Source organism: Zeugodacus cucurbitae, chromosome 4 (assembly GCF_028554725.1).
Source record: "Zeugodacus cucurbitae isolate PBARC_wt_2022May chromosome 4, idZeuCucr1.2, whole genome shotgun sequence".
Classification (NCBI taxonomy): Eukaryota; Metazoa; Arthropoda; class Insecta; order Diptera; family Tephritidae; genus Zeugodacus; species Zeugodacus cucurbitae.
This window is the reverse complement of record NC_071669.1, coordinates 47,053,869-47,080,000: the sequence shown is the minus strand read 5'-3', so window position 1 is coordinate 47,080,000 and position 26,132 is coordinate 47,053,869. Positions and strand designations below refer to the sequence as shown.

The 26,132-nt window shown below is 33.8% G+C and overlaps 1 protein-coding gene across 3 annotated transcripts in view; it reads left to right on the top strand.

Moving 5' to 3' along the window:
* The window catches only part of LOC105221006 (uncharacterized), a 71,622-nt gene that overhangs the window by 14,627 nt on the left and 30,863 nt on the right, over nucleotides 1-26,132 (top strand). The window contains exons 2-3 of one of the 3 annotated variants that reach the window (XM_054230433.1): nucleotides 7,649-7,988; nucleotides 9,446-11,822. In XM_054230433.1, the coding sequence (XP_054086408.1) occupies nucleotides 9,674-11,822 (2,149 nt within the window). In that variant the 5' untranslated portion in view covers nucleotides 7,649-7,988; nucleotides 9,446-9,673. Of the gene's footprint in view, nucleotides 1-6,561; nucleotides 7,989-9,445; nucleotides 11,823-26,132 lie in introns of those variants that run through there. The other 2 variants (XM_029046221.2, XM_011197630.3) reach the window with 2 other exon arrangements.

Sequence of the window (26,132 nt, the reverse complement as noted above, 5' to 3'; positions counted from 1 at the left end):
TTGGCCACCAAGATCATGCGATTTAACGCCTTTAGACTATTTTTTGTGGGGCTACGTCAAGTCTAAAGTCTACAGAAATAAGCCAGCAACTATTCCAGCTTTGGAAGACAACATTTCCGAAGAAATTCGGGCTATTCCGGCCGAAATGCTCGAAAAAGTTGCCCAAAATTGGACTTTCCGAATGGACCACCTAAGACGCAGCCGCGGTCAACATTTAAATGAAATTATCTTCAAAAAGTAAATGTCATGAACCAATCTAACGTTTCAAATAAAGAACCGATGAGATTTTGCAAATTTTATGCGTTTTTTTTTTTTTAAAGTTATCAAGCTCTTAAAAAATCACCCTTTATATATGTACATCGCTCTACTATATCTCAATAATATTAGCTAGAGCTATTGTTATGGCACTGTTGTCAGTTTGTCACAGTAAGTGTTGTTGTTGTTTGTGCAATTTTTTGTTGCTTTTATATAGTAATGATATACTAGTGAGTGTATGTGTGCTTAATAATATGTCTGTGTGTGTGTTTATTGCGACCGCGTAATGTGTTATTGAAATTGCATAATATGATTTCTACAAATTTCTTTATTCAATGCAAGGAATTTTATTCTCAGTACAGCGCGCTTCGCTTATTTGCAAGTACGCCGCTACCTATGTAAATATATATATATATACATACATACTCACAAACAAGAGCATTTGTGTTGTACAAGCTAGCAATGAACACTTGTTCTCGATGCACGTCGTGATTGCAAGCGTTTAAATGTGCAAATAACTGCATTTATACATATGTCTGTCTGTGTATAGTTGTAAAATTCTATAATTTTCTATTTTATAACTGTTGCGTAACAGTTTTTTATTATTACATTACTCAAACACAAACAGACACATACAAGCAAGCGAAACACACACACACACACATACAGAAGCAAGGCAAATGCAATTTGCAAGCTCAAGCGCGCCAAAGTACGCAAACACCAACGCCCCACACCCCGCGCTGACGCCACCACAAAGCGCAGTACAGTATAATTTATTGTTTTTGTAATCCCATTAAAACAGCTGTGGGTGTGGGTGTGTGTGTGACTATTTGAGTCCCTATACTATATGCTGTTGTTGTTATTATTGTTATTGTTGTATAATTATCAATTTGTGCAGTGTTAGCGTCAAGTTTGTTGCTATTGTTGTTGCTACTTACTTACTTATTTGCCATTAGTTGTTCACAGTTCGCTATTTGCCATTCATTACCCATACATTGCTTGCTTACATTTCTTCGTTTCTTTTTTTAGTTATTTTTGTATTTGTGTTGACATATTATTGTCTTATCGCGCCTTTTTTCACTTTCTACTTCACTTCTAGTAGTTTGTCTAACCGACTTTTTGTTGGGTAACTCAGTAGTATTTTCGGTTGTTTGCAAACTACACACAGCTGAGAAATGGTCTAAGTTGCGCTTTCATAAACTTTAATTTGTATTTCAAATGCAAATTGTGACATAACAGCTGTGTGACTAAAGATTCTGTATACTTCCATAGTAACATTAAATGCGTTTGTATGCTGATAGTTGTCTGATAGTAAAGACACAAAACCTTATTTGTTTAACCTAAATAAAAGAACTTAAGAAGATATGTTAAGAAATTCAAAAATATTTCTGTTAAATAGAATATAAAACATGATTTTGCATGACGAATTCAAAATCATTGAACGATCGCGTAAGCTTTATTCCTTTCATATCTACTGTTCGAAAGATTTGTGAAAACTAAGTAAATTTCAGACAGTCTATATAGTAAATATGCATGCGTTTAAGAACTAAATCCTGAGATGATACCGTTCTAAAATAAGGCATATATATGGGAGGAAACACTCTACAAGAGTATAACAACAGCGGGGTTATATCGTACCTATCTATCTATCTAAACTTCCAAGTTACCTTCCATATAACACAGTCCATAAAAATCCAACCCTTTTTTTTCATTTGGAGGAAATAATGTCCGATTGTTGATGGGTAGTCCAGCTGAGTGGCAAAAGCCGATAACTGCCCGTTCCTACTCTAAACAACTTCGAAGTTAGTCCAAAATAGTCTCTAAATGGTTTCCAGAATCTGAGATATTCCTCTCTGTTTAGAATATCTAAAGTACAGCGATATATAATATTGAACTTTTTAGGTGCAGTAGAGTATAGGTCAGTGGTCTTCAAACGATTATAATATCTTACTTAGGTTCAAGGTAATCCTAGTATGCTGTAATAAAGATTACTTCTAATTCCAATAAAATTCACAATCAATGCTGGTTTTAATCACAAAAAAGTGTTTCAAAGCCTATGGAAGAGTTTCAAATTTTTAATAATTTAATAATAATTTTTAATGAAGAAACATCAGCAAATGTCTAGAAGTAGTTAACGCCAGATATAAATTTTAAAGGAAAATAACGGTAACATAATCAGCTAGTCATCTCAGTGTAACACTTATTAATTTTTTCTCGTCATACTTACTCTTGAGCTGATCCTGGAAATAATTTAAATAGGCTTTGTAATCAACTCACACTGTCAATGTCCAATAAAATACGGTGTGTTCTATACTGTGCACTTGTGAAGTTTCGAAAATTCGAAATATTTATATACACACAAATATTGCAGTTTGCTTATGCCTTTCATTCAGAAAATCTATCTGAGTTGTGTGATAACTCAATGAAGATCTACGTGCCGCTATGCAAGCACTTAATAGATAAACAACTGCAATACGAAACCCAGTAGTAAGTGGCTAATTTCGAACTAGTAGTGGCTGGGTGAATTTTTAAGGTCTGTGTGTTAAAGAAAAGTATTGAATGGGAGCAGAATTTAGAAGCTGAAATGTTATTATTTTATGAGTAAAAGATTCTAGCAAGCCAATATTATTCAAAGCAAGCCTCTTTCCTTATCACTTGAGATCAATAAATCATATTAAGTTAATACAAAGCTCCTACTTGGGAACCCTAGAATATATGATATAATATTTTGAAGAACTGTCTAAACACATTCATAAGTATCCAATGAATACTGCCCATTTCAGCAATTCTTTCACACAAGTCACAATTGCACCAATTCAGAACTAGTGAAATCCCCATTTCCTCTACATTGCCCTATTGCCTTAAAAAGAAGATTCTATGGGAAATGCAGCCAATCGTGTTTACGTGGCGCAGATCACGTCACAATATTGATCACAGCTGTAGCTAATGAATGCGTTCACATTCTCGAACATTTGGTACTGTTGACAAGGCGTTGCTGCTGCTATTTGCCTGCATTTGACAGCCACAATCTGTATTGTTGTATGCATTGTTGTTGGCTGCTTTGCGTGGCGCACGTAGCTACCATAAGTGCTATAATAATATTACAACAACGCTATTTGTTTGTAGTGGGTGCTTTAGCAGTGTGCATGCCATAAAATGTGTGCAATCAAATGAAAACGAATAAAATCGAAGCGTACGAAATCTGATCAGAGATGGCAGCGATAACGGTGTGTGTTGTTATATGTAAAAGGCATGCATTCATTTTATGAATATAGTTGAGTGTTTTTAAGTAGATATCAGTGCTTGTGTGGGTGTAGTTAAGTGGTTCATTTTAATTTAAGAGCAATACTTTATGTTGTTGAGTGATTTTTTTTATATAATTTAAGTAGGCTTTATTAATATAATATGCTTAATTTTTTTTACTTCGTGTATTATTTTTATAAAAGACGGTATTTATACTCATATTCATACTCATATACGACATTTTTACATTATTTCACATATTTCACTTCACGTTTCCTATTTCTACTAGTTTCTATTTTTATACTCATACTCATAGTCATACTTATACTCATACTTATACTCATATTCATACTCATATATGTACATACTTATGTACGACATTTTTAAATACTTTTACGCATTTCACTTCACGATTCCTATTTCTACTCAAGACAATACTCATACTTGTACTCATATTCATATTCATACTCGACTTTTTTAAATTTTTAAACTTACTTAACTACCATATTCGAATTTTTGGTACTTAATATGATATTCCTACTAATATGCATACTCATACTTATACCCGTAGCAGGCAATTTACCTAATTTTTAACTATGTTGGCACCGCTACACCAAACATACGTCATTTTTAATTTAAAAAAATAATATTAGTCAAAATCAACTAATAAAAATAAATTGTCAATCATTTTATAATACAATGAAATTTTAAAATTTTCATTTCTAACCGAATAAATTTTCCAACTGCGAAACTTAATATTCAAACAGAATGATGGACACTTTGATGTATGGCTAATACAATTTTCACACGTTGCCTTCTACGAAATGTTTGCTTGCCCGCTGACTACTTAAGCTATTTGTACTAGCTGCGTGTATGCTGTCAGTCTATCAACAGCTCGTGCGCTGTGCGTATGTGTGTGTGCGTGTGTTTGTCTTAGACACCCGGCTAAAGTTTTTGTTTACATAACAATAGAGGAAAGCAAAAGAATGAAAAACACAATGACACACAACGAAAGAACTGAGACAAATGAAAATACACAACAAGTTCAGAGTCAAAAATCAAAGCAAAAAGTTGTGAACAAGCAACAACAACAACAGAAAAGTATACAAAAATATTTAACGCTCACTACCGCTCGGCATTTTTGTTGTTATTCTCTTTGGCATTTGGCTTTTTCGGTTTCTGAAATGTCTTGTGTGACTTTGCGTGTCTCATTTGTAGGTGTTGTTGTTTATTCATATGCGTGGTTCTCAAACGGCTGAGTAGCTTGTGTGTTTAAATGAGGATGCGCATTCTACAAACTTGTCTGGATTCATTATGTATGCCATATGTATACATGTATTCCATTTGTATATGCTTTGTATATAAATTTATTTTAATGAAGCGCCAAGCTCTCTATTTTGTATTTGTATTGCCTATCAGCAGCACTCTGCTAAAAGTTAAGTTTTGCACAAAAATAGGCATATTTTGCGATCCTAATTGGTTTGCCACTCTTTTGTCTTGCGTCCAAGTATTACTTATTCAAGCAGTATTTATATATGCATATGTATACATATGTATATGTATATATAGAGAGTTGTATATACATAAATTTATTTGATTTAAGCTGTTAGTTTTATAGGCATAAATAAATTTACAACTACACTTGCCTCTAATGTGCTCATTAAATCTCATTGTCTATATTACATACATACATATACATATATACATACATATATACATAGAACATATGTAACATAAGTACCAAGCAATATGTTTTATTTCATCACTTTGGTTTAATTCAATATGATTGAGTTATGTATACAATGAAAAAGAAATATTTATATGAACATATGCCTTCATCCAATGTCTAAATGCTTCACTGACTAGTTCTTCATTCTTAAATATGTATAACATATATTCATCTACTTTATAAATCTTTCTATCTACATCCATACAAATATCTCTCCATAATCGTATTCAATTTATGATAGCGCCAATATTCTAATAATATGCATAGGTAGAGTATATCCGCCTGTGAGATGACTTGCGATGACTCCTTGCAATATAGATAAGAACTTGCGAAATAGAGAACAGCCGAAAGCACATCAACTTGAACGTTTTGAGAGCGTGATTCATTTCGTGTTAAACTGACTGATGAAAGCGGCACATATTCCATATTGTAGTTGTGCAATTTCCGATAATCAAATTTTATTGAAGAATTAATATTTATGTACTGCAAAATTAGAGCGACTTTTAGTAGGCAATTTTAGAGATAATTGTTGAGCTCTACAGCAACTAAGGTTAAATTCTGTGAAAAATAATGAAATCATAATTCAAATATCATTAGATGAATCAATTTGAAGAAAATTTAAAGAATTCTTAGTAATAATAGATCCCATTCGGAACTGATCCCACGAAACTTTTTTTGTAAGTAACCGGTTTATCTAAGCTAATGTAGGATACTGTTATCTCTATCTATATCTTTTGAAATCAATTAAAATTTTTTTTCAAATCATACTTATACTTGTACTCATACTCGTACTCATATTCTTACTCATACTCAATTTTATATATGTAAATATTTGGCTTATATTGGCTTATCGAATGATATTCTTTTTCTTTTCATAGTCACATTCGTTGATATTAACAACCATACTCGCATTCATAGTCATACTCATACTCATGTTTTAATTATTTTTTTAATTATCTTATTTCTACTCTAATTAAACTCGTCATCGGTAATCGTAATTGAATTAATACTCATTTAGTTCTCGTATCCGTATTTATATTTTTGACATATTTCATTTGAATATTCGTAGTTGTACCAGTATTATTCCTATCCACTTCTTACTCATACTTGTACTCATATTAATAATAATACTCACACTCGTACTAATTATATTTATACTCGTACTAAAAAGTTTATATACGTATTTTTATTTTCAATATTTTATTAGTAGCAGAAATCATAGTTATAATCTACTTATATTCATACTCATACTCATATTCCTATTCATGAAACTATTTTCTATGTATTTCACTTCCATATTCCTATTTCTATCGGTATTTATAATTTTATTCCTACTCATATTCATTCCCATACTTATATGTACTCTTAACACAACATGCTCGATTATGCTGTCACCGCTACTCGAAACATACGAATGCACAACCGCCAGATTTTTTAAATAGCACTCTGCACTAATCGCTCGTCGCTCGCACTTAATTGAGCGCTCTAAATCAACTAATAAAAATAAATTGGTGTATAAATAAGTTTATAATAATAGCCGCCTTTGCTAAATTGGAATCTGGCACCGCATGAACTCATGACATGACGCTCGCGCTGTCGCTGGCGCTGTTGCTGCCGAAAGACCGATTGCTAATTATTTAATTTACTAAATTTGAAGCAACAATTTCTTGCCAACGCGCTGTGCCATTGAAATCCGCTTCACATGTACGAGTATTCAGGCACACGTATGCATGCTTGTATGTGTGTATGTATGTATGGGTGCGTGTCGCAAATATTTGCGAGAAATGAGAATGATTATATGCGGTTGCACGTAAGCAATTAGCGTCGTCTTTAGTCAGATCAAAAGCGAAAAGCGAAATGTTAAAGAGAGCACTCAAAAGGCGCATTGTTAAATAATCAGCTGTGTGTTTGTATGTGTTTTTGCTGGAAGGCAAATGAGCGCCAGTTGTGAGCGCCATTTTCGTATTTCATAACGCCGTTACGTGCTCGTGTGTGCGTAATTTCATTGAGCGTTTTGTGCGGTGTGTTGGCCTAACCAAAACAAAACCACATTGGCGCTCTCACACAGACACACTCACACATGCCAAAAATATAAACAAATTTAGTGATTGACTTTGAATTTGTGTTTGAATTTGCTTTTTCTGATTTTGTTTTCCTACTTTGCACCACAATCACTTTATCTTCTGCTACTCTTCGTATAAGCGCGCTCTTGCGCTCATTCGAATGCTTGCGCTCTTTGCTTTTATGACATTTGCGGATGAACCATACACACGTGAACGCTAGCGCACAGCTACAGCACAAATACACAGTTGTAATTATGCTTGTATGGGTAGCACCAAAAGCACAACCTCAACAAATGCCACCGAAACTGAAACAGCATTTTATAACGTTACGTAAATTCTTCTTCTCCAAACATTTCAGAGTTCAAATACGGCGCTGAAGTCGTCGGAAGCGGACGCATTAACTCCAGCAGCTGGACAAATTGGCCGAAAAATAGTTTGACTACAATTACAAATAACATCAAATAAATACTAAAATAAACGGTGAATTCTTGCACAACAACAAATTGGTATTGTGTGCAAGCGGTTTTTGTTTCTGTCGAATTCGATTCAGTGTTATAAAAGAATGCCAATTGTAATGGTTGATAAGTGTAAAAATCTATAACAGTATTACGTAAAGTACGTGTTACGTCTTCATGCGGTGAAAAAAGCGGAAATTACGAAAATTTGTTTTTGTTTTCGTTTGTTTAAGAGTTTGATGTGTAAGTTTTTCATGTTTAATTGAGTAGCTAGTATGTTTTCTGGGAAAATTATGTGTTAAATTTGGTAAAAAAAAGAAAATTTCGTGAAATTAAAAAAAAAATTAAAATTATGTAAATGAAACGCTAAATGGAAATCAGTGTTAAGCAGTTTGCGATTTTTGTAATAATCCAATCTAAAAGTGTATTTTGAGTTACTTTTTCGTTTGAAAATTATATAAAAAGGCGTGTTTGTGTAGCATTGATATTACATAAATAAAGTTATAATAGAAAATTATTAAAAAATTATGAATAAAAGAAAGTTAATGTTAAAGGAATTTAATGGTAAAGACATTATTAAAAATTATAATATTTATAAAAAAAAAAATTATTTAAAAATGTATTGAATTTATTAAAAAAAACTTCAAATTTATTGATAAAAAAATTAATGCCAAAAATTAACTGAAATATTTTAATGGAAAATTGTTAATCAAAATCAAATAAAAAAAATTTTTTGAAAAATTATTAAAAAATTTTATACAAAATTAATGCAAACAAAAATTTAAATTTATCAATAAAAAAACAGTTTTATTGAAATATTTTTGAATAAACGGTTTTGATAAAAATATTAGCTGAATATAAAATGTTTTAACGGTTTTATTGAAAAATATTAAAAATTTGAAAATAAAAACAAATAAAAAGGGAAGAGATTTTATTCAAATAATTTTTGTAAAAATATTTCAATCAAATACATTTTGAAATGAAAATAATTGTTTTCTTAAACATTGTATTAAAAAAAATTTAATAATTTAAATCATTTTAAAGCATGAATTATTAAATTCCCAAATTGTTCTTACATAAATATTGGAATAAAAATATTTTATTTATTTAAACTTTTTGAATATAATGTGTGTTAATTTAAAAAATATTTAAATATTTTTAAATTTTTATGATATATGAAAATTAAAAGTAAATAATATTGCTCAAAATAAATAAAATGTTTACCTTTCTAATAAAAATTAATTATAGGAATTTTTTTTAAACCTACAAAAAAAAAAAAAAAAATTGTGAATCCCAAAACATGACTTTCAAATTCCAAAATATTGTTTTTTATAAAAAACTATATTAAAAAATTATAATGATATAAAATAATTCTAAACTAAAAGCTGATTTTATAATTAAAAAAAAAAAATTAGAATTTCTAAAAAATATCAATCTTATCGTGATAATCGTACTCATGTTTGGACTTCGAAATGCTCGCAATAATACAAAAAAAAAAAAAATAATTAAAATACTCTTTATACACTTACATATATGAACCTATTAGAATTAAGCAAGAACGTCTCCACTCTAAAACGCAGTTAGCCTGCCAGCCAGTCGCGTCAAAAGCCACTTACTCCAGTGATGAAAAACATCAAAAATATTTTTTTATTTGATTTTGCAATACTAAATGTTTTAATAATCTTCTATTCTCTCCACAGCGCTGCAAAGGTGAAAGGTTGTGCATTCAAGAGCAAAACAACAAAAATAAAATAAATAAATTATTATATTAAATTAAAATACAAAATTAGAATTGTGCATGAGAAACGCGAAAATGCGTAAAGCTATTACTCAGTGAATGTGAAAGAAGCAAGTGAAGCTAAAGCATAGTGTTAACACAAAGCAAAAGAAGAAGAAAAATAAGTTTTGCAGTGCAGAAGTAACAAATAATGTCAAAAAGTGCCACTGAGCAATATCAAATCAAAAAGAAGCGAAAACACAACCAAAACAAAGCAAGCAACAACCAAGTGAAGCAAACAAACCAAATTTTTAAAAATCAAATTAAAATTCACAACAATAATACAAATAAGTGCAAAGTGTTTAGGAAAAATACAACAACTACTGGCGACGCTTTAATCAAACAATTAACGCTCACTGAATTCTGTCTGCAGCAGCAGCAGCAGCAGCAGCTACAACAGCAACAGCAGCAACAATTTGAATACTTATTTCATAACCACAACAACAACAGCGTAAATTTAGTGACGCCCACAAAGTTGATAGTGAACGCCAAGAACGTCAATAGCGACGTTGTTGCGACGCGTTCGTACGCGCAGTGCAACAAACTGTATAAGAACACTGCAACACAGCGTCCCTGTTGCATACGTGACCACGCGCAGGTGCTGTTACAAAAGAGCACACGCTTAAGTGCAGAGAACGGCAAAAGCAGCAGCCGCAGCAACAGCATACTTATCACTAGCAAACGCAACGCCATTAGCAACATGCCGCTCTCACAAGGCTACTCCGCGAAAGTGTGCGCCGGCGGCGCCATAAAGCGTACCGCGTCCAAACCCTCGCTACCACGGCAAGTGGAGGCGGCGAAGCGCAGCAAATCAGCGGCGGCAGAGAATTTTACACGCCTCGCGCCGCAGCGGCATCTGCACGCGCGTCATGCCAATAGCGGCAATGGCAGCAGTAACAAGTGCATAAAGGGCGGCAGCAACGGCAAATACGACAACGCGTACAAGTCAACGCCGACTGCAACAACACTACTGGTGGGCGCCGCTGCGCGCTATACGTCCAATACGTCCACTGATCTCACGCATAGCAGCAATTTGCAGTTCTACTATTTGCTAGCCGAGTCCTTGACGCGCTACGGTAGCCTCTTGGAGGCATTCGATGTGTATGCATTTATAGCCAGCGAGCAGCTCGACAGCTGCATACCGCTGGACCGTCTCAATACATTCGCGAGCGCGCTTATAACGTACGTGCGACAGATGGGCGCGCCAGTTAATGACAGCAGTCAGGAATTGTTTGCCACCTCCGTGGTGAGCGCGAACAAACTCTCCGATAGCCACGCGCTCGAGTCAACATTGAAGGTGAAGTATGAGCGCAGCTCCGCCAGCTGGAGCGCCGGCGCATCGGGTGTGGTGCCATGTGGCATTGCGGCCAGTACGCCGCCGGTGCCGGATGCGGTGGTGGGCGCGGGCTTAACGGACATGCATTCGCCTACGCGAGAACTATTACGTGTGCCAAGTCCGACGCAAAGCGAAGACTACGATCCGTTGTTGTGTCCGCTTTGCAACGACATTCTACGTTGTCCGGTGACTACGAATTGTGGACACACTTTTTGTCGGCAGTGTTGCGATACCATAACGCAATGCAACATCTGTCATGTGAAGTTTCCACGCAGCAGTCACGATGATTTTGTCTCGGATGTAACGAGTGGCGCGCGCAGTTACGCGAATACATCTAGCGCCACGCTCACCACACTAACAACGGCAACAACATCATCGGCGGCTTTAACAACCGCAAGCGCTTACTTGCTGCCCTCACCTGTGGCAGCGCCGCGCTTGTCAGCGATAAATGCAAATCAAAATGCGTCCACCTCAGCGTCGGTCTTCACAAACATTTCCACTTATGCGCCAACTGTTGAAAACAACACCGCGTCACTAGGCAACGATAATTCCTTGCTCAGAAGGCGCCTACAAGCGCGCAGCCCACTTGATGGTGGTAGTAGCGGTGGCCATGATGGCTTCGAAACAACTGTTGCACCTGCTCGTTTGCAGTTGTTGCCAACGCCGACGCCAACGGCTACTCCGCCAACGACCGTGACGACGGCAACTGTTGCTTCAACAACGGCCACGGCCACCACCACAATGGCGTCATCGGCATCGGGTGGCGGCGCTGGTGCCGCGGCCACCATAACTGGCTCAGCGGCGAATATGAAATTCATGCCAGACGTCTTAGTGCGCCGTCTGGTGGAGAAATGGTGGGGCGCCGATTTGCAGGCGAAGAAGAACAATGAAACCGCCGCCAGCTACATGCATATGAATCTGCTCGATGACGCGTTAAAATTCTGCAACGTCAGCTTGGAGAAATGTAAGTAGAAAACTATGTTTTTTAATGTTATTAGTATACTCGTTAGATTTTAATGAGATTGTATCTGGAACGTACCTAATATCCGCTCCAACTTTTTTATCTTTGATATGAGCCTATGACATTTTAAGTCATTAAAATTTTACTCTCAGTTTTCAAATAATCTAAAAATTCGAAAGCTTTTACATTTAGCCTTTTGTTGATCACGTTGATTTCAATTCCCATTCAATTTCATTCTACATTACGGTTTTGTAGAAAATTTTATAATTTAGACGATGTAAGCTTTAAATAAGCTTTGAGCTTTCACTCAGTTGTTATCATTTAGTCGATTTAAGCTTTCATAAACTTTGAGCTTTCGCTCAGAGCTTTTATGGAGCTTTCACGTAGCTTTCATATTTGTGTTATTTTCCACATATTGAATAATATCTGTATATTTTCATAGAAGTATCATGAAAAATGAGCTTTCTAGAGCTTTCACATACAATTTATATGCGAATGACTTCATTAATTTCCGGGAATTGCATATATGCATATATGATACTTAATCTCAATATGTAAATATCCACTGATAACACTTCCGCGATGTTTTCCAGATGAATAAGCAGCCCATATGTATAAACAGTTGTTGAAAAAAGCCCCTAACGGTTTTACCAAATTAAAAGAGGAATTCTAAACACCTCATAAACAGCACATCAATCACTTTGGCGTTGAAAGCTACGCAAATGTGGAAAGTGAATGTAACATATGTTTGCATAACACACACGCACACGCACATATTGTGTAAGAACACTTGAACGTAATAATATTTATCTCTCGCTTTTTTGTTGTTGTTGTTGGTCTTCTTCGCTTATCAGCCTATACCGCTGGGAGTGTTCACATAAGCCATCACACATATTTAAATTAAGTCATGTGTGTATGTATGCGTGTACGTGACACATGCTGATTACACGCAAATGTAAATAACGGGAAAATCGATAAATACGGTTAAAGTGCTTTCCAGCGTTGCTGTTGTTGACAATTTACTCTTGTCGTTTTACGTTTTATGCTTTGCGCTCTGTTGCTGATTTTCTTTTTATCTATTGGATGTTGTTGTTTTAATTTTCTTTTATTGCTGTCTTTGTGGCGCTCATTCTTGGTAATATATATATAAAGTTATAGTAAACAAGTTGCTGCTACCCTATTCCAACCATTCCACCACACAATGTCAATGCTGATGTCATACAGCGCACAGTTAGCCATCAACTCAGTCATGCCATCCAGCTGTCCAACTGTTATATGAGGGTATATGAGGCTTAGCACGCTTCCCACCGACGACAGCAACGAGCAACAAGTTAACTATAAATACCATACTTGTACTTGTTGTTGTTGTTGTGCTTGTGTAAGAGTGTATATGTGTCTCAGTGTGTTTGCTTGCATATAAATGCTGTGGGGCATTTGCAAAAATGGCAAACGGTAGCGATTACTATAAAGCGAGCACCGCATTTGTTGTCACTAGGTGCTTTGTAAATTTTGTTCCGTTTCCAACATGATACCGTTATGTTCATACCATGGTTGTGTATATATATATGTAAATCTGATACATATATCTTATATATATATTATTGGTTATAAATTTTAGATAAAGCTGAAAGCAGAGCATATTTGCTTGGAACACTGAAGCTTTAGAAATTTGCTTATATACATACATATATCTCTATATATATAGTATATATATCTACATATTTGCTTTGAAACTACATCAGAGTATGTGCTGCTCAACTATCTGTACGTTCTACCATAATTGACCATAAATATCTCTCGCCTTCGGGTCAATATTGGTCAGACATTTGAGCAATAAAAATTCCTATCTTTGGTGACATGTAATGACTACAAGCTATGTGGGTTAATATATATGTATGTGCATATATGTATTTATACAGGGAAAATTGAAATTTCAGGAAAACACTAAAATTCTGTGGACATTGCAGTAAAATAATGGTATATATCGCCACCTCAAATAACATATTTATAGTCTTTTTTAAGACCATACATTTCCCAGCTTCCTCACTTGACACTAAATGCCTCGTAAATATATATTTTTATGTAAATATATGTGCATATACTTGTATGTACATTTATAAATGACCATATCCTTGCTTATCCTGCCACATGTACGACAAATTATTGGCCACAACAACAATAACAAGCACATATGCATAAATGACATAACAGCAAGTGAGCGAGCGAGTCTGCTATGTTGTCTTCGTTGGCGCTGCAGCAATGCGGCAACATGCAACTACTGGCACTTATACTTGTATATACATAGACAGCATTTCAAAAAATTTTAAATTCATTTACGGGTCAAGGCCTGCCGTTGTACAAAGTGCTGCAGCGTGTGTTTTTTTTGGTTTTGTCTGCACATGTGAGCACAGGTAGCACATGTACGGCCGGTCAAAAGGTGACAGCATGTGGTTTGTGGCTACGCTGCGACACTTTTTGTTGGCCATTGAAGCTGTGAAATAAATTGTGAAATTTTTGTTTTAAACTTTTGCACCACACACATGGTTGCTTTTATGGCATTAAATATGCATTGAATTGGCTGTCAACGGGCAATATAAGCAAGTGTATTTGTCTATATTTATTTTTTTTTCTTATTTGTTGGTAGATAGTTGTGAGCTATGCTGCTGCGTTGACATTTACTGTATTGAAAGTCATTTGTCATTTCGTGCGAACGCCGCAACTGTAAAGCTTAATAACTTAATCTTGTACAATGATCATGGCATCAACGTGTCTATCACTCATACGCCTAGTAGTGCCAAGCACAAAATTCCTCAAAACATACTCACGAACAAGTGATTACAAATGAAAAAATGTATGTGGCTTGTGGGAAATTTAGTGGTAGTTTAAAAATGCTTACAGAGAATTTCAAATTTTTTTTTTCAAATTCCAAATTTTCAATTTAAAAAAAAAATATAATTTAAATTATTTATTATTTATTATTATTTTATTTTTTTAATTTTCATATTTTTCATCTGTAAATACATTTTCGACAAAAGTTCTTTCATAAGCATTTCGGGTGTGTGACTTAGCTAAAACACATTGTTTATTAGTTTGCCTACCTTTAGGATGACATTTTATGGCAAAACAGTGCTTATGTTCGACTTTTAAAATTTAAACATTTTTTGTTAGAAACTATATAATTAACTTAAAGTATATGCTCTTTAAATAGACCTATATGATATTATAGAACTATGGCTTTAGGTGTGTGACTTCGTTTTATACATTGTTTGTATTATCTTGCCTACAATTAGGCTGCTAGTTAATATGATATCAATGAGTCGATTCTTTACCAAGTATATACTTATGTGGAGAGTTCCTGGTTCTATTCTAAAACTATTAATGTGAGTGTGCGACTTTGCTAAATAACTTCCTTATTACCTTGCCTACAATTAGGATCATATTGTGTACAAAAATGACTTGATGTAAGGTTTAAGTCGATGGAGATAAGGCAGATAACATTTCAAAGCAAGAAACCATGGTTTAGAATCACTGCTTGAAAGCGTAAGTATTATTTTTCTCAAGGATTGTATACTTAAATTATAGTTCATATTTAGAGAGCTCGTCTATAATGTTAAATTAAACCAGTACCGGAGAAAGACCAATATTTATGTTTAATAAAAATTTAAATAAATTAAATAAAAATTATTATTTCAAATTTAACTAAATTAAATAAAAGTTATTATTTCAATAATAAAATCAACAAAAATAATAAAAATATCTCTAATTTTCATAGCAAAAATTATAGAATACAAATTGCGAGCACCTCAACAAGCAACTCCCTACTGGGTATCGTTTACACATTAGTGTTACTCCCCGCATTCAAAATGCTTTGTTTATATATACGCTTGTATATATGTACAACATTATACGTGTATATGTTTAAACGCTACATACGGTGTTATTACCTGTCAGCATGGCGCAACGTGAGCGCCGGCACGGCAGATGTCAGCTAATGATGGAAGTATAAGCATTTACCCAGAACATTGTATTTCATCATCCGACCAATATGTGTGCTTTGAGCTGTGCGGTGCGGTGGCAATGAACCCAACAACAAAAATAATTTCCCTTATACGTGCATGAGCGCACAGCTAACTACATATGTAGAAGTGTATGTATTTGGTTGCAAACGAGATTTCGTTACTCAGCGCTTTTGACTAACTCACTAATGGCACATACTATATCTATATATATCTACATCTATAGCTATGTGTATGTGTTTGTGCTTATGCAATATCTTTAATGGTAGCACGTAAGAATTTATTATCGTTGTGTGATTTTGTTATCGGCTCATAAATGCGTGCTCTAATCACTTTTAGTTATTGTAATTGCTTATGATAAACTGCTGACTATGCGCTTGCATAAGAATTAATAAGAAATCGGTTAGATAAAGGCGAGTGAAATGTAGAAAATCGGCAACGTCATCAGGCCGTAATTAATTGAATTTAAATAAAAGTGTTTCTTATCACGGTGTTGTTTTGTTGTCGCACGCTCTGACTCAGGTGTCAACCTTTGAGTAAATAAATACTGTTATAGAGGCATATATATGTGCTAATGTAGTACTTTGTTGACACTTAAATAAACTCAAAGTGATAATTTAATTTTATGTTAGACATTTATTTTATTATGTCTTTTATGATAAATAAATAAAATACATAATACTATGAGTTGATAATAGTATAAAGGTTGCAATAAATATATCAGGCAAACATTTTTAATTTTTTAAATACTTTATTTTTAAAGTAAAATGTTGAGCATTTATAAAAATAGCTGACAGTTTTAAAAGTGCAAGCCAATTATCCACATTATAAACTATTTAAGAAGTATTTTCTTTGTCTGCTAAAACAATAGTGTTATGACCCTAAATGTAGGCAACATATATCGAACAAATTTGTATCAAAGTCACATACCTAATAAAGTTACATGCATATATTTAAGGCATTATTTTTAAATGAAAAATATTCAAGACAATTAGTAATATATATTACGAGGTCTTTAAGTTTTCATAAAAAGCAAATATTTCAAGAAAATAAAAAAATTTGTCTTAAAAATAATATGCTTCTTTTAAATATTAATGCCTAAAATCACTTCACAAAAAAATCTGAAAAATCGAAAAATTCAACCAAATTTGTTTCGCTCACTCTTTCTCTAAGGAACAACCTATCATCCAACATTTTTGCCATAAATAAAACATTGTTGCAAGTACAAACTGAATTTCCGTTCCGCAGTTGCTATAAAAAATGCTTTGATATTTCAATAATGCACAGAGGAATTCGTTGCTCTCCATAGTGGATACATTGTATTCCTTCGTCAGTCATTCAAGCGTTCGAATTTTATTGAAATCAAAAGCGTTGTACTAACAAATACTTCATTTTATGCGCTAGTACTTGAGGGGTTGAGTAAGCTATTTAATACAAGGTGTTGCAAAAAGTATACAGTAAACATTTATATTTTTCAATAGAAATTATTACAGTACCAATGGATAAGCCTTATATGCCTCTTTTAACCCAATATAGCGATAGATAGGAAGAAAGTTAATCCAAGAAGCAACAGGTCTTAAATTATGAGTATCTAAATATACTGTTGAGCACTATTGTTAAAGTGACGAAGCAAAAATGATTAACGAAGGATTAATATCATTCCTTATTTTTTCTAAAAATTATTTAAAAAAATGATTACATTTCGAACTAAGTATGTTTTGCCACCATTGTTCACCCTGTATGATCACATTTTTGTGTGTCTGTCGTATGTTTATAAGAACATGTTGCAGTCGTTGTTGAGTCAAGTGAACAGTACAAATGCTTGGAATTTCTGAAATGTTGGACTTCGACATTTTTATTGAGTAAATGTTAGAGTAGAAAAAACGAAATTAAATGCAAACGTTTCGCAGAAAATTTCTTACAATTTTTATTTAAATTTAGTCAGACAATGAGTAGTACATAGAAGACTAGAAAAATACATTGGTTTACGTATGGGAACTTTCAAAGGCAAAGAAGACCAAAATGACTGATAGTCCAAAATTAAAAAAAATAGCCTTTCGACGAAAAAATTATCTAAAATTTCGTTTTAATTATATTCTTCCATTTACAGAACTTTGTTTATATTCTAAAAAATCAGTTCTTTGGTCTTAGTATTACTCTAATTTTGTTGACTCTCTAAAAGAGTGAATCAATATTTTCAATAATCTCTCCGTCTTTGTTTACCCAAATAATTTTACGGTTTGATGAAAATCATTTTTTTTAATCTGACAAGAAAATACGAAAAAGCAAAAACAAAAAAATAATAAAAAACAACAATCTCAAAGAAGAATTAAATATTTACCGTTATTTCCACTTCAAAGAGTCAAAGAAACAAAGTAAAACAAGTAACTCCATTGAATTGAACACCTTAGGGCCGCAACTTATCAAGTGGAACAAATATATTTCGGTTTTATTTCCAAATAAAGGAATACCAAATAAAGAATTCTCTTTCCTTTTGCCCATAAATGTTTTGTTAAATAATTGGTTAGGGCCTGAAGGCAGACATTTTGTAGCGCAAACTTTTTGAGGTGGCATACAAATCGACATTAAACACAAGCGGCTGGCCCGCCCATCAGACATTGGTATATATATATTTATATAAAAAACGAAAGGTCGCTCTCATTTGCCTGTCTATTGCAAGCTTCCTTACAACCGAGTCGATCTACATATTTTTTAACAAATTGTATTGCGTACTAAAAATTTCATTAGCAAAGTTCAAATGCCCCGAGGCACTTCGTTTGCGCAAATTGTGTTAACAGCCACAAAAAGTGGAGAAAATGTAAAAACAAAAATTATGAAAAATAGAATAATAATAATTTCGCACACTAAACGCTGCCTTATTGCGAAATTCTTATTTTCCTTTTCGGATTCGAGCAATTAACTTAATTGTCGACGTCCACGCAGCGCTGAGAGTGAGTGCGCGCGAGTATAATTTGTAAATTAAGCACACGATTAATTGTTGATGGCTGTTGGGAAAGGACGTTGCTGCTGTGTTGAATTCCTTAGAAATTATACGAATTAATTTTTGTGACAGCAAGCGAATGACCTTCAGCAACAAACTGGACAATGCAGAGATCAACGATTTTGTAGAGAAGGAATTTGCGGTGATTTGTTGTAGCTTTTACAGTAGAAAGTTGTCTTGTTTCATTGTCTGTGTGCAATTCTAGGTAAGGCGTCAATAAAAGTTGGTATTTCACCTTCGCCGTTTCACCCTTCAGCTCATTTTGCTCCAGTTTCAAGCTCATCGCTCTTCTGTTGGCTGTCAACGAGATTTAGTGCCGTTAACGTGCTTTATGCTTTTGCTGTAGAAAAGTGTGACAGCAATTCATTGCACTTTCTGCGACTGGTTGGAATTTATTTGTCCCTCAGCGTTACTTTTGACTCGTTTTTATGAATTTCTCGGAATTAATGCAGTGTCGAGCAGTATATTCCAGTGAAATGTGATGATGAAAGCTTGTGAGCAAGCCTGTGATTAAAAAATGAAGAAGGTTATTGATGAGAAAGGTTAATATGTATGAATAAGTGTTTCGAAAAAACTCAAAACTTTCAAAATTTTTCAAAAATAATAAAACTAGGTTTGAATAAACAAATAAACAAATTTAAGAATTATCCAAAAAATAATAATTTTTTTTGAAATATGTTTTTGAAAAATTTCGAAGTTTTCAAAAAAATCCCAAAAAAATTTCGAATCAGGAAATTAAAAAAATGTTCTAAAGAATGAAAAATGTTGTTTTAGAAATTTTCGAAAATTTGTATGCATTCCAAAAAAGAGTCAAAGCCAAATTTTTCAAAAATTAAAAAAAATGTATTCGAAATTTTAAAACCTTGTTTTTTATTTAAAAATTAAATTTTTTATTCAGAAAATGCCGTGTTCCTTCAAAAGAAAATCAATAATTCTCAAAAAGAGTAAAAATATATATTACAAACCGAAGTAAAATCGAAAAATTCAAGAAATAATCAAAGATTTTCAGAATTTTTTGGAAATTTAAAATTCTAAAATTTACCAAAAAAAAAAATTCAATGCTATAATCATTCATCTATAATCAGTTAAGGATATTAACATTTTTTTGCAAATTTATGCATGCAAATATATCGTAGAACAAATTATTCAGCATTTTTCCACACTTTCCTGCAATCCAATTCCGCAAAATTTACTACCACTTCCAAAATGAAAGAGTATTTCACCCAAGCAATAATGCTGTTGCCACAGGACACAACTAAATAACCGACTAAATGGCGAATTGTGGTCAAAGCAAAGCTTTGAAGACATAACATACATAAACTAAAGCAAATAACTGAGGCGAAGATGAAAGGAAAGCGTAGAAAGTTAATTGAAGTATTCATATAGTAGCCGAAAGCGAACTAAATGGGGAAAAAGTCCATCCACTAAATATATTTACATATATGAAGACATGTGTGGTCACCATAAATGCCAAATAAGCAGTTCTTCTAATAAAAAGAGGTAAAGACGTACATGAAAAATTGAGTTCCATAAGTTGAACACATTGCTTAAAATTCGCGGAAAAGCAAAGCTCCACAGCTACTTAGCTTGAAAATCAGTCCTGAAAGCTTTTCAGTGAGATACCAAAGCATATTAAAAGCATGCATACATGCTTACAGAGAAACCTCCAAAGCTATATGCTTATAAAAGCGTGTAAAGAAGTTGCCCACTATGAGATTACAAGAGTTTATGTCGCTTCCTCCACAAAACGTTAAGTTGCATAGTGCTGTGACACCTCTTCCTAGCTTTTAAGGATAAACCATCACGTACGGTCCATTCTATATGCCGCTGAATGCTTGGAATGTAGAGTGTATGTCTTTTATATCTGTCATACTCGTTGTCTGCTCGTAAACTTACGGGGTCGTGTGATGTTGTTGCGGTAATAAAAGCGAAAAGTCGTAAACGAAATGGAATTTCTGCAGCGAACAACTGTAATGAGCGCACTTGAGATTTTCAGTTACAGATAGAGTATTGAATGATGCTGCGAAATAAAATGAAAATTGTTTTGCAATGAAGATGCTGGCACTGTAGTTAATCATGTCTTAATAATAGTCTTATTAGGGACTTTTGGTAAAATAGGGCCGCTTCACACTTACTTTTCAATGACGCAACAGTATGTTTGCCTCTATTACAACATTTCGAAATTAGAGTACTCAAAAAGTGGACTATCCACTGCTACTGCTCTTAATATACATGCCATACAATATGAATCTGACCATTTTCTTCAAAATGTCTAGGTAACAATGGCTTTGTGGCATCTGTTTCCTGGTCACGATCTCTGAGTAGGATTACTGCGTTTCTTATATCCGTTTTCTGATTGGATTGATTCTTAATGACCCATAATAATATCCTCCTTATTATGATCTATAGTTTTCAAGTTGAGTTTGCGAAATCGAAATTCGAATAGAGGACTAAAAATCCATAATGAGCGTGGTTCTAGAATTGGATTCTTCTTATTCTTGGCTGGCGTAGAATTGGACTACCAATGTATAAATGGTGGTAGTTCTATAAGCTGAAAAATAACCTTGTCTATTACATATTATTTTATAATAAAGCTCAGTCCATTTAAAAATCATTAAGAGTTGACTTCGAGAGCACAATTTTTTAATAATATTTACGCTATGAAAAAAAAAAATTAGGAATAAATATTTACCATAAAACTCACTTCGTTTAAGTGGTTTTTGCTAAAAAAAAAAACAACAACAATTTTTTTTTTAAATTGACAACATTTCTAAGCAAACCAAATAAAGAAAACGAGTTCCCAAAAAGAACCTGCAAACTAACTGAAATAGTTCTTAGTAATGACTACAAAAAACTCGATACACTTAAGTGCTTTTTGTATTATTTACATATATATTAAGTAAGAGTATTATATAAGAAAATATGATTTAAAATGTTTGTTTTTGCATTATTTGTCATATCCGGTCTTTCAGAATTTTTCCTTATAGGGTGCCACTATATGCATATATGTAAGTATGTATGTAGGTATGTACTATACATATAAGCATGTGCATCACGACTTCTGTAAATACGCTGCTATTCGTGTATTTCGACGTTTTTGCGTCATTTCATTTTCTTGGTCAGCGATAACAATAGCTATTTGTTTGTCATTAATGGTAAATAGGATTTCTAAAAATAAGCTTGCCGAGACTTTCAAAAACACTTTGGTAAACTAATTAATTGCAAGTTTGAGTAAATGTGTTTAAAAATAAATTGGTAAATATTTACAAACTGACGGATTACATATATGCATGCATACATAAGTACAAAATACACGTGCCGCTGTTGAAGACAGCTAAAGGTGTGCACTTTTGCGACAATAAAAAAGTGATTGGATTTGTGTTGTGTGTGAAATGGTTTAAGTGGAAGGGCTTATTGAAGAGATGTAGAAATTATTTTGAAGAAAAAATTTAAATTTTATTGGCTCTTTAAATCTTAATTTATTAGTACTTAAAGGCAAATATAAAACTTTGCCTATGCGATACTCAGCGAAATAACTCATCTGAAGAATATTAAAAAAAAATATTGAATTCAAAAAACTAACAGGTTCTTCACCATTTGTGATTCCTTTCACTTTTCAATATTTATCTGTCTTCGACACTAGTTCTACAGTTCCCGAAATATTTTCAGAAAACAAACTAAAGCATTACTGGTTGAATATTATTCAAATATCCTGTTTTTTCCTGCTATGGAAGTAATGTTACTCATACGCCGTGTATTCAAGTCTAACTGACATAGATCTCAGGAAACTTTGCTGTTTCAATAAAGATGAACCAGATATTAAATAAAAGGTAGTTTTTGGATTGTGAGTCTTATATAAGGTCTTCAAATTGGATAAATATTTTAGTATATACATTTATACTATTATGTGGGGTTTGAGTCTATTGGTCTATTCATCAATTCTAGATAGACTTTGTTGTTCGATGGCATTTACGGCAAGAGAAAAGTGAAGAGAGTGAATAAATTTATTCTTCTATATATCTAGAAATGTCGACTAAGTCATAAATATATATCAGATTGTTCTACCGTGCAAGTTTTAAAGGGGTTTAAATGGGTTATTAGTACAACAACGCTGATTAACTACTCGAGCAAATAATTCTGTAAAAATATTTCAACACAATTTAAAATTTTTAAACCAGTTTTTATTCTCTACAAGCCAAGAGTTTCAAATGCCTTTATTTCTCACATTGTTTTTAATTTTTAGATTAAATTCCACACACAAATTCCCAACTGATTTCAAATTCCAAATTAGGTACTTAGCAAACATTATCAACAATTCGCGCGCAACACGAAATCACTGAGCGTAAAACTTTTGTAATGCATGCCGTTATGTGTATAGGTAGGTGTAAAGCGCACGTCTATGCGCTAGTACGAGTAAAAATTTCCACCGTATATCCTTTTATTTCATTAAAATTCCGCTGTGAAATGCTTTTAAACACGCCAACACACACGCACACAGCCTGTAATTGCCAGAGACACACGCCAACCGCAACAACAGCGCTGCAATAGCAACAGCAACAAGGTGAACAAGCGTCAATTGTGGCATTTATGCTAATTTCGTTTCACCTCAATTCGAGGCGCATGTACTAGCGTACAAATATTCCAACACTTTTCGTGTTGTTGTTGTTGCTGCATGGCATTTTTTCCATTTTGTGTCCAGAGGGCGCGCCACCTAAGTGGATTGTTAATATTAAAATTGTTTGTCAAGTATGTATATATAGGTATGTAGGCGCTGCAGCGGCGCAAAAAGGATGTCATATATGCACATACATATGTATGAGTGTATGTGTGCCTGTGTGCATGGCAGCCCACCAACATTTTAATGTTCACATACTCATGTACTCATGCTCATTTATTCCTTTGATTACTCGTGTTTATTTTTAGTCGCCTTCGGTGGGCGTTGACGGCGTCAGCTAAGCGTGTGTTGTGCGCAGCGCAAGAATGCGGCTGGTGGGTTCATTGCACTGCCTTTTATGAGTTCACTGTTTACGATGCAATCAGCAGAGTGTAAAGAATTCTTTATGAATCTGTTGAATATTTAGACGTGCTCCACTCCAGCATACATGAGCAGCGCAAATTTGCAGACAATTCAGTTTTGAAGCAGTTCATATAGTTCACGTTGTATGTTAGCACGATATTAAATATAAATGTGTGGGCTTTGTGAGGCTTCGCTCTTTTGTACGCTATAAATTTCATTTCATTTCATACTTGAAAAGAGCGCTGTTTATTATATTAATTATTGCTTGCTGCACCTTTAGGTGAATATGCTTTACTCCAAAAGTGCGCCCATCATAGTTTGGCGGTGATTGTGGTTGAGTAGTAATTTTAGCAAAAGCAATTACAACAACAAAGACCATATGAAATACCGCACCTAATTTAGAAATATAAAATTTCGTCAGCGCTCTAAATAGATTGCTTGTGTTGCTCATAATTCAAGTCACTTAGTTGCACTGTGTTTTTGGAAAGTGTAAAAATTGTTTGAAAACATTTATTCTATGTGACCTGGTCTACGGAAAGGAGGCTTAGGTGTCAAAAAATCAACTTTCACTTTTTAGTTGATTCGGATGGAAGATGAGAGTTGTTTATTTTTAACAGCAGTTTCCCAGAAAACTAGTTTTCGCACGTTAGCTCCCTTTTCGTAGATCAGGTCACATATGTATAAAAATACGCTAAATAAATAATTTCAGTTGACTTTGACAGTTGTAGCTCCTTTATTATAGTTTAAGGGGCTCACCGAGCATACTAACACGTTTCTGATTAATTCAATTTTATAATATATGCTGGAAACTAAGACGACTTAGGCCCAATTTAGTTTTGCAATCCTAAAGGTAGGCAACACTTTTGGAAGAGTTTAAAGAGTTTAGAGTTTTTAGTAAAGTGTTGCCTACCTTTAGGATTCAAAATAGTAAATTATTTAAAGAATTCTATATATTTCCTAAATATTATTTATAATTTAAATGCGAAAACCCACCAAGCATTGCCAAAGAATTATTTTGTAATTGTTTCAACATTTTTGTCGATTTTGATATTCTGAAGTTTAAATTTGAAACATTTTGTTAAATTTGTTTTTATTAAAAGAAAAAAATATGCTTATAAGCAACCAAAGAATTAATATACAAAGTATAAAAATACTTTGATTTTTTAATTTTACAAAATTGAAAGAAAATATGAAAAATTATAAAAAAAATATATTATTTAATCTAGTCTAATTTTGCATTTTCCAAAAATAATTCAAGTATATATCATTAGCTGAAATATATAATCAAGTTGAATTTTAATATTATATAAACAAACGTAAGACGAAATTTGGTATTAAACTCCATTTTATTTTTGCAATCCTAAAGGTAGGCAACACGTTTGGCAGAAAGAGTTTTAGCCGGATTCTTACTAAAGTGTTGCCTACCTTTAGGATTCAAAATAGTAAATTATTTAAAAAAATTTAAATATCAGTACCACTGTACTCTATCCAGGCCACAGCTACTCCCATAAGTATTACATACATACACATATACGCCACATTGTGACACACTTAATACAAGTAACTGCAAGCAGTCCATTTTCGCAATGTTCTCATTTTGCCATTTTGCTGCTTTGATATTTCACTTTTGGCTGTGTTGCGGCTCCATTTCATAATCCAAGACAGCAACCACAAACGAAGTTGCGCTGAAGCGGCGTGTACTGGCGCAAAAATGCTTACAACAGCGGCTTAAATGCAACAGCTGCACAACGTGCAACAAATGCCGTTGCATGCGGTGATTGTGAGGCAATTGCAAAAGCGCTGACGTCGACGTCATTGACGGCAACGCAACCACAAACACAACAAAAAGCAACAACGATTGCTGCAAAGCGCACAGTTACATTAGCTACTGCGGCAGCGGTGACTACGCCGAATGTAACGGTATTACTTACTTATACGATTGCACTCGATGTGCAACTGTTGCATATGAGTAAACAGCTGCTGCTTGTTGCTTGCCTGCCGCTATTGTTACTGCTATTGTTGTTGGTTGCAAAGCTGTGCTGTTGTATATTCATATGTGCATGTTTGTGTTTGTGCCACTTTGTCCTCATTTTCAGTTGGCGGCAGTAAAAATGTCGCAATATGAGCATAAAGTATGCCTTCGAGCAACTCAGCCAGCCAACTCGGGCGGTGAGTCAGTCGGGTGTTTCGTCAAGCAGTCACTTAGCCATACAGTCACTCAGGCAGTTCGTCAGCCAGTTAGTGAGCCAAATGGTCGCATTGTTTGTTTGCAATTTTTG